This window comes from Symphalangus syndactylus, chromosome 5 (assembly GCF_028878055.3).
Source record: "Symphalangus syndactylus isolate Jambi chromosome 5, NHGRI_mSymSyn1-v2.1_pri, whole genome shotgun sequence".
NCBI lineage: Eukaryota > Metazoa > Chordata > Mammalia > Primates > Hylobatidae > Symphalangus > Symphalangus syndactylus.
The window spans coordinates 66,311,417-66,321,123 of NC_072427.2; the positions used below are offsets into that span (position 1 = coordinate 66,311,417).

The window sequence follows — 9,707 nt, forward strand, 5'->3', positions numbered from 1 at the left end:
CTGGATATTTTTAACTTCATGGTACAAAAATTCATATTCTTTTTTTTTTTTTTTGAGACGGAGTCTCGCTCTATCACCCAGGCTGGAGTACAGTGGCACCATCTCGGCTCACTGCAAACTCCGCCTCCTGGGTTCACGCCATTCTCCTGCCTTAGCCTCCTGAGTAGCTGGGACTACAGTTGCCTGCCACCACGCCCGGCTAATTTTTGTATTTTTGGTAGAGACAGGGTGTCACCGTATTGGCCAGGTTGGTCTTGATCTCCTGACCTCGTGATCCACCCACCTCGGCCTGCCAAAGTGCTGGGATTACAGGCGTGAGCCACCGCGCCAAGCCAAAAATTAATATTCTGAAGTGATAAGAGCCCTTATTAATAATATTCCTGACTTTAAACAATCCTCCTGCCTCAGCCTCCCGAAGTGCTGAGATTACAGGTATGAGCCACCAGGTCATGAATCTTTTCAACTATGTGATTAGATTCTTTTTGTGTTTATTTATGTTAATGATAATACTATTAATAATATGTAATTTTTATGGGTATCTGTTATCAGGGAAATAAGCTGAAAAGTTACTGTCATTTCCTTCAACAGAATTCTAAACTCCCAGCTGATCCTAGGAAATGTCATGATATTCAGAACATTTACAAAGCTGCTTAGCAAAGGAAATTAATCTCAATGGTCAGCTTCCCTCAATTATTGTTTTCTTCCCTTTTCTCCATTTTAACCCTTACTTCAGACTCTCATCTATTTCAGACTATTCATGTAGATTGTCTTAGTCCTTTGCGGCTGCTATTATATAACAAAGCACCAAAGACTGTATCTTATAAACAGCAGTAATTTCTTTCTCATAGTTCTGGAGGCTGGATGAGGGCAGATCAGGGCACTAGCATGATTCTGGTGAGGGCTCTTTTCCAGGTAGCAGACTACCAACTTCTTGTTGTATGCTCATGTGGCAGAAAGAGAGCTAGAGAAAATTCTATGGGGTCCCTATATAAGGCCCTGAATCCCATTCGTGACCTATTTACCTCCCAAAGGCCATATTTCCTTACACCAGTCATTTTGACAGTTAGGATTTCAATATGAATTTGGGGTTACAGGAGATACAAACATTCAAGCTATAAAACTTTTTTCTGTTTTTGAGACACAGTCTCACTCTGTCACCAGGCTAGAGTGCTGTGGTGCAATCTCGGCTCGCTGCAACCTCCCACTCCCTAGTTCAAGGGATTCTCCTGCCTCAGCTTCCTGAGTAGCTGGGATTTTGGGCACGTGCCACCACGCCTGGCTAATTTTTGTATTTTAGTAGAGACGGAGTTTCACTATGTTGGCCAGGATGGTCTCGATCTCCTGACCTCATGATCCGCCTGCCTTGGCCTCCCAAAGTGCTGGGATTACAGGCGTGAGCCACCATGCCCAGCCTGTAACATGTATTTTTAAGATTGAGAAGTAACACTTTAGCTGGGCGCGGTGGCTCACGCTTATAATCCCAGCACTTTGGGAGGCCGAGGTGGGCGGATCACGAGGTCAGGAGATCCAGACCACAGTGAAACCCCATCTCTACTAAAAATACACAAAATTAGCCGGGCGTGGTGGCGGGCGCCTGTAGTCCCAGCTACTCGAAGAGGCTGAGGCAGGAGAATGGCGTGAACCCGGGAGGCGGAGCTTGCAGTGAGCCGAGATTGCGCCACTGCACTCCAGCCTGGGCGACAGAGTGAGACTCCGTCTCAAAAAAAAAAAGAGAAGTAACACTTTAATAAACACTTTACCAGGTCTTTGTTTCTAATTAAGCTCTTGGGTTTTTTCGGTGTGTTTTTAGTTATTACCCCATTCAAGCTGACAACTGAGGCAACACAGACTCCAGTCTCCAGTAAGAAACCAGTGTTTGATCTTAAAGCAAGTTTGTCTCGTCCCCTCAACTATGAACCACACAAAGGTATGTGGGAGTGTTTTGAGCTACAGGGCCTGTAAAATACTTAAGATTGGTGGGACGCAGTGGCTCACACCTACTAAACATACAAAAATTAGCCAGGCATGGTGGCAGACACCTGTAATCCCAGCTACTTGGGAGGCTGAGACAGGAGAATCACTTGAACCTGTTAGATAGAGGTTGCAGTGAGCCGAGACCACGCCATTGCACTCCAGCCTGGGCAACAAGAGCGAAACTCCATCTAAAAAATTAAAATAAAAAATAAAAACTTAAGAATAAACAAATTCTGTGGCTGGGCGCAGTGGCTCTTGCCTGTAATTCCAGCACTTTTGGGAGGCTTAGGTGGGCAGATCATTTGAGGTCAGGAGTTCGAGATCAACCTGGCCAACATGGTGAAACCCCATCTCTACTGAAAAAAAATAAGAACATTAGCCTGGTGTGGTGGTGGCACCTGTAATCCTAGCTACTCAGGAGGCTGAGGCAGGACAATCACTTGAACCTAGGAGGCAGAGGTTGCAGTGAGCCAAGATTGCGCCACTGCACTCCAGCCTGGGCAACATAGTGAGACCATGCCTCAAAAACAGGCTGGGTGTGGTGGCTCACGCCTGTAATCCCAGCACTTTGGGAGGCCGAGGCAGGTGGATCATGAGTTCAGGAGATCGAGACCATCCTGGCTAACACATTGAAACCCCGTCTCTACTAAAAATACGAAAACAAAATTAGCTGGGCGTGGTGGTGGGCACCTGTAGTCCCAGCTACTTGAGGCTGAGGTGGGAGAATGGCGTGAACCCAGGAGGTAGAGCTTGCAGTGAGCCAAGACCGCACCACTGCACTCCAGCCTGGGCGACAGAACGAGACTCTGTCAAAAAAATTAAAAAATAATAATAATAATTAAATTTAAATTAAAAAAAAAAAGCAACACATAAACTTCCAGAAATTTGGTCCCAGTTCTTTTTATAAATTTGCAAATTGGTTGGACGCAGTGGCTCACGCCTGTAATCCCAGCACTTTGGGAGGCCAAGGCAGGCAGATTACTTGAGAACAGGGGCTCGAGACCTGCATGGGCAACATGACGAAACTCCGTCTCTACTAAAAAATACAAAAATTACCTGGGCATGGTGGCGTGTGCATGTAGTCCCAGCTACTCATGAGTCTGAGTTGGGAGGATCACTTGAGCCCAGGAGGCGGAGGTTGCTGTGAGCTAAGATCAGATCACACCACTGCACCCCAAACTGAGTGACAGAGTGAGATTCTATCTCAAAGAAAAAAAAAAGTATAAATGTTGATAGCAGGTAACTACAGATGAAGAGAATGAAGTTGGGAATATAAATCAAACAATCTTTTTAAAATTCTTTGTCTCTGTCCTAAACTAGGAAAGCTAAAACCATGGGGGCAATCTAAAGAAAATAATTATCTAAATCAACATGTCAACAGAATTAACTTCTACAAGAAAACTTACAAACAACCCCATCTCCAGACAAAGTAAGTACATAATTATCCAGCTTTACAATTATTTTAATTTCAAAAGCAGCACCTCTGAGGGATAGAGGCTCAGTAATAGTGGTGTCTTCAGAGGAGGTTAGAAGTGGTATCATGGCGGTGCGTGGTGGCTCATGCCTGTAATCCCAGCGCTTTGGGAGGCCGAGGCGGGCAGATCATGAGGTCAGGAGATCAAGACCATCCTGGCTAACATGGTAAAACCCCGTCTCTACTAAAAATACAAAAAATTAGCCAGGCGTGGTGGCGGGCACCTGTAGTCCTAGCTACTCAGGAGACTGAGGCAGGAACCTGGGAGGCAGAGCTTACAGAGAGCCGAGATCACGCCACTGCACTCCAGCCTGGGCGACAGATTGAGACTCCGTCTCAAAAAAAAAAGTGGTATCATGTATAGAACTTTCTGAGTACATGTGCCTAGGTTCCAGTGTAATGGACTCCAAATCAGCAGGTTTGGGGTGAGGCCCAAGCACCTGCATTGTTTCCAAGGCTCTGCAGGTGATTCAGAAGAAGACCCAGATTCAGAGCACTGCTCTTGTATGACTCATCTGCCTAAACACAGGGCATATGGGTATCTCTCCAAATACCAATGCCCAGCAGCCCAGGGCACTTACCTATCCAGATAGACATAAATTCCTCACTCCTAAGGAAACCAGGCTTACAAGGCATCAAGGCCCTATAAAGAGGAAAAACCCAGGACGGTCCTTAGAGGCTTCCTTCAGCATGAAAACCAAGTTAAAGCCAGAGCTCATCCTGGGTTGCATCAAGTCATGGTTGGGCCCCAGATTCCCTGCTCGGACTGTCGTGACACAGGGTTACCTATCATTTGACTCATGGCTATACACGACTGCCACCAAGGCCTTTGCTCACTGTTATTAAGTTGGCCGGGCAAGGTGGCTCACGCCTGTAATCCCAGTACTCTGGGAGGCCAAGGTGGGTGGATCACGATGTCAGGAGTTCAAGACATGGAGAAACCCTATCTCTACCAAAAATACAAAATTAGCCGGGCATGGTGGCGCATGCCTGTAATCCCAGCTACTTGGGAGGCTGAGGCAAGAGAATCGCTTGAACCAGGGAGGCGGAGGTTGTGGTGAGCCAAGATTGCGCCATTGCACTCCAGCCTGGGCAACAAGAGCAAAACTCCGTCTCTAAAAAAAAAAGAAAAAAGAAATCAAAGTCAAAAGTCAAGCTCAAAATCACATAGTTTAGTGACAGGAATAGAACTAGAACCAGGATCTACTGAGTTTGCCATTATGCTCTTCTTTCAGAGGATTAGACAAACCAAAAAAAAAAGAAAAAGCCCAAGATTATATTATCTTTTTTTTTTTTTTTGAGAAGGAGTCTGGCTCTGTTGCCCAGGCTAGAGTGCGGTGGTGCGATCTTGGCTCACTGCAACCTCTGCCTCCCAGGTTCAAGTGATACTCCTGCCTCAGCCTCCCGAGTAGCTGGGATTATAAATTCCCGCCCCCGCGTGCAGCTAATTTTTGTATTTTTAGTAGAGACGGGGTTTCACCATCTTGGCCAGGCTGGTCTCAAACTGCTGATCTCAAATGATCCACCCACCTTGGCCTCCCAAAGTGCTGGGATTACAGGCATGAGCCACCGCACCTGGTCAACTTTGATTTCTAGGCATAGACATTTCTCATTTAAAACAAATTTTTTTTTTTCTTAGAGACAGGGTCTTAATTTTTGTCACCCAGACTGGAGTGCAATGGCATGATCATAGCTTACTTTCACCTTGAACTCCTGGGCACAAGGGATCCTCCCACCTTGGCCTCCCAAAATGCTGGGATTATAGGTGTGAGCCACTGCATCTGGCCTAAAGCAAACTGTAAAATAACAAGAGTTGGATTCAATCACCAAGGTGTCTTCTGACTCCAATTCCATGCATGATCTTATTTTTTATTTATTTTTGTTTGTTTTGAGACAGAGTCTCGCTCTGTCGCCCAGTCTGGAGTGCAGTGGCGTGATCTCGGCTCACTGCAACCTCCACCTCCCGGGTTCAAGGGATTCTCCTGCCTCAGTCTCCCCAGTAGCTGTGATTATAGGCATGCACCACCACACCTGGCTACCTTTTTTGTATTTTTAGTAGAGATGGGATTTCACCATTTTGACCAGGCTGGTCTCAAACTCCTGACCTCAAGTGATCCGCCTGCCTTGGCCTCCTAACGTGCTGGGATTACAGGCATGAGCCATCGCGCCCGGCCTCCATGCATGATTTTAGAGTACCGAGTTAACAAAAGGAAAATATCAGTTTCTAGCCCTTTAACACAACAATGACAAACAGGTGTTAGAAACACTAGGCAGGGCACAGTGCCCTCTAAAAGTCTGTTTTATGCAAGTATGCTGGATGTCATTACTTGAAAGTTTGGGTGTTAGTCCAACAATAGTTGCTTTAAAGTGTCTGTTTTGGAGCCTCCCTAGAGCTTAACGTGTGACCTATCCCTCTCAGGGAAGAGCAACGGAAGAAACGCGAGCAAGAACGAAAGGAGAAGAAAGCAAAGGTTTTGGGAATGCGAAGGGGCCTCATTTTGGCTGAAGATTAATAATTTTTTAACATCTTGTAAATATTCCTGTATTCTCAACTTTTTTCCTTTTGTAATTTTTTTTTTTTTTTTTTTTTGCTGTCTTCCCCACTTTAGTCACGAGATCTTTTTCTGCTAACTGTTCATATTCTATGCAGTGTCCATGGGTTCTTCATGTGCTACGATCTCTGAAAAGACGTTATCACCTTAAAGCTCAAATTCTTTGGGATGGTTTTTACTTAACTCTGTAAATAATTCAGGTTTCTAATGAAACCCATCCTAAAATTCTGTTTCTAGATTTTTAATGTCAAGTTCCCAAGTTCCTCCTGCTGGTTCTAATATTAACAGAACTGCAGTCTTCTGCTAGCCAATAGCATTTACCTGATGGCAGCTAGTTATACAAGCTTCAGGAGAATTTGAATAACAAGAACAGGGTAAGCTGGGATAGAAAGGCCACCTCTTCATTCTCTATAGAATATAGTAACCTTTATGAAATGGGGCCATATAGTTTGGTTATGACATCAATATTTTACCTAGGTGAAATTGTTTAGGCTTATGTACCTTCGTTGAAATAGCCTCATGTAATTGCCATCTGTTACTCACTATATTCGCAAAAATAAAACTCTACAACTCATTCTAACATTGCTTACTTAAAAGCTACATACCCCTATCGAAATGCGAGGATTAATGCTTTAATGCTTTTAGAGACAGGGTCTCACTGTGTTGCCCAGGCTGGTCTCAAACTCCACCAAATGTACTTCTTATTCATTTTATGGAAAAGACTAGACTTTGCTTAGTATCATGTCCATGTTTCCTTCACCTCAGTGGAGCTTCTGAGTTTTATACTGCTCAAGATTGTCATAAATAAAATTTTTTCTCATTGTGGTAGATTCATTCTTTGTAAACATAAGTCTTCCAAGATTTAGGTGAGCAGCTAGGCTTAACAAGAGTTTATACATACCCTTTGTATGCCCTTCCTGACCACTGCTTCCATTCAAAAAAGAAACGGCAGTATGCTTCCTTTATATTCCCAGAGTACCTCTCAGGTTTTATTAAATGCTGTTTTGTATATACGAGGCTTTAGGACATGGCACACTCCCGGATACTGGAAACACTCAGATTTTCCTATCGAGGGGAAGAGATCAGATCAATTTTAAAAATTCAGGGTCAAATACACATCTGATGGAAATGTAAAATGTCACAACCACTTTGAAAAAGTTTGCTAGTTTCTTTGAAAAGTTAACAGTATGTCTACCGTGTAATCTAGCCATGCCATTAGGTAGTGAGACCCTATCTGAAAAAAAGAAAAAACCACCAGGATCTTACATAGAGAAAATCCTAAGGACTCCACTAAAAAACTCCTAGAAGTAATAAATTCAGTAAGGTTGCAACGTAGAAGATCAATACCCAACAACTCTGGCCAGACACAGTGGCTCACACCTGTAATCCCAGCACTTTGGGAGGCCAAGGCAGGCAGATCACTTGAAGTCAGGAGTTGGAGACCAGCCTGGCCAACATGGTGAAACCACATCTCTACTAAAAATACAAAAATTAGCCAGGCGTGGAGGCGGGCGCCTGTAATCCCAGCTACTCAGGAGGCTGAGGCAGGAGAATCACTTCAACCCGGGAGATGGAGGTTGCAATGAGCCAAGATCACGCCACTGCATTCCAGCCAGGGCAACAGAGTGAGACTCTGTCTCGAAAAAAAAAAAAGATCAAGACCCAACAATTATATTTTTGTCTTTTTTTTTTTTTTATGAGGCAGAGTCTGTCTTTGTCACCCAGGCTGGAGTGCAGTGGTGTGATCTTGGCTCACTGCAACCTCCACCTCTTCCCCAAGTTCAAGCAATACTCTCTATCTCTTGACCTCGTGATGTGCCAGCCTTGGCCTCCCAAAGTGCTGGGGATTACAGCGGTTAGCCACCACACCTGGCCTAATTATTGTTTTTTTTTTTTTTTTTTTTTTTTTTAGAGACACGGTGTTGGTCTGTCACCCAGGCTGGTGTGCAGTGGTAAGATCATAGCTCACTATAACCTTGACCTCATGGGCTCAAGGGATCCTCCTACTGCAGTGTCCCAAGTAGCTAAGTCTACAGGTGTGTGCTACCACACCTGGCTAATTTATTTTATTTTTAGAGACAGAGTCTCACTATGTTGCCCAGGCTGGTCTCAAACTCCTGGGCAAGTGATCCTCCCACCTCAGCCTCCCAAAGTGCTGGGATTATAAGTGTGAACCACTGAGCCTGACCCCTGTATTTCCATATACTAGCAATGACTAATAGACAACTGGATACTCAGATGCAAAAAATGAATTTGGACCTTTATACCATACACAAAACTTAACTTAAAATTGATCACAGGGCTGAGCACAGTAGTGTATACTCCTGTAGTCTCAGACACTTGAGAGGCTGAAGTGGCAAGATGACTTTAGCCCAGGAGATCAAAGACTGTGGTGCATTATAAGCACTCCTGTGAATAGCCCCTATACTTCAACCTGAGCAACATAGCAAGATTCTATTTCTTAAAAAAAAAAAAAATAGGGTGGGCATGGTGGCTCACGCCTGTAATCCCAGCACTTTGGGAGGCCAAGGTCGGCGGATCATGAGGTCAGGAGATGGAGACCATCCTGGCTAACATGGTGAAACCCCATCTCTACTAAAAATACAAAAAACAAAATTAATTAGCTGAGTGTGGTGGCGGGTGCCTGTAGTCCCAGCTACTCAGGAGGCTGAGGTAGGAGAACGGTGTGAACCCAGGAGGCGGAGCTTGCCGTGAGCCGAGATCGTGCCACTGCACTCAAGCCTGGGTGATAAAGCGACACGCTGTCTCAAAAAAAAAAAAAAAAAGTCCGAGCACAGTGGCTCACGCCTGTAATCCCAACACTTTGGGAGGCCAAGGCGGGCAGATCATGAGGTGAGGAGACAGAGACCATCCTGTCTAACACGGTGAAACCCCATCTCTACTAAAAATACAAAAAAATTAGCCGGGCGTGGTGGTGGGCGCCTGTAGTCCCAGCTACTCTGGAGGCTGAGGCAGGAGAATGGCGTGAACCCAGGAGGCGGAGCTTGCAGCAAGCCGAGATCATGCCACTGCACTCCAGCCAGGGCAATAGAGTGAGACTCAGTCTCCAAAAAAAAAAAAAAGCGATGAAAGAGGGACCAGGTGAGGTGGCTCACACCTGTAATCCCAGCACTTTGGGAGGCCAAGATGGGTGGATCACGAGGTCAGGAGCTCAAGACTAGCCTGGCCAAAATGGTGAAACCCTGTCTCTACTAAAAATACAAAAATTAGCCAGGCGTGGTGGCGGGCACCTGTAATCCCAGCTACTCGGGAGGCTAAGGCAGAGAATCGCTTGAACCCGGGAGGCATGGAGGTTGCAGTGAGCCGAGATCGTGCCACTACACTCCCGCCTGGTGACCGAGCAAGACTCCGTCACAAAAAAAAAAATTAGCCGGGTATGGTGGCACATGACTGTAATCCCAGATACTCAGGAGGCTGAAGCAGGAGAATTGCTTGAACCAGGAGGCAGAGGTTGCAGTGAGCTGAGATCATGCCACTGCACTCCAGCTTGGGCCACAGAGCAAGACTCCATCTCGAAAAAAAAAAGCATAGACCTAAGTGTTAGAACTAAAATTACAAAAGCCTTAGAAGAAACCATAGGAGTAAGTAAGTCTCTGTGATTTACTGAGTTATTGCCTTGGGCGGATCACCTGAGGTCAGGGGTTCAGGACCAGCCTGGTCAACATGGTGAAACCCTGTTTTTACTA

At 45.3% G+C, this 9,707-nt stretch overlaps 1 protein-coding gene across 35 annotated transcripts in view; it reads left to right on the forward strand.

The window, feature by feature from the left end:
* The window catches only part of NUSAP1 (nucleolar and spindle associated protein 1), a 96,245-nt gene extending 89,417 nt beyond the window's left edge, over positions 1–6,828 (forward strand). For 18 of the 35 annotated variants that reach the window (XM_063639137.1, XM_055278775.2, XM_055278773.2 and 15 more), the window contains 3 exons: positions 1,811–1,927; positions 3,295–3,403; positions 5,868–6,828. In XM_063639137.1, the coding sequence (XP_063495207.1) occupies positions 1,811–1,927; positions 3,295–3,403; positions 5,868–5,961 (320 nt within the window). In that variant the 3' untranslated portion in view covers positions 5,962–6,828. The remainder of the gene's footprint in view (positions 1–1,810; positions 1,928–3,294; positions 3,404–5,867) is intronic. The other 17 variants (XM_063639115.1, XM_063639116.1, XM_063639123.1 and 14 more) reach the window with 2 other exon arrangements.
* Positions 6,829–9,707: the final 2,879 nt, after the last annotated feature.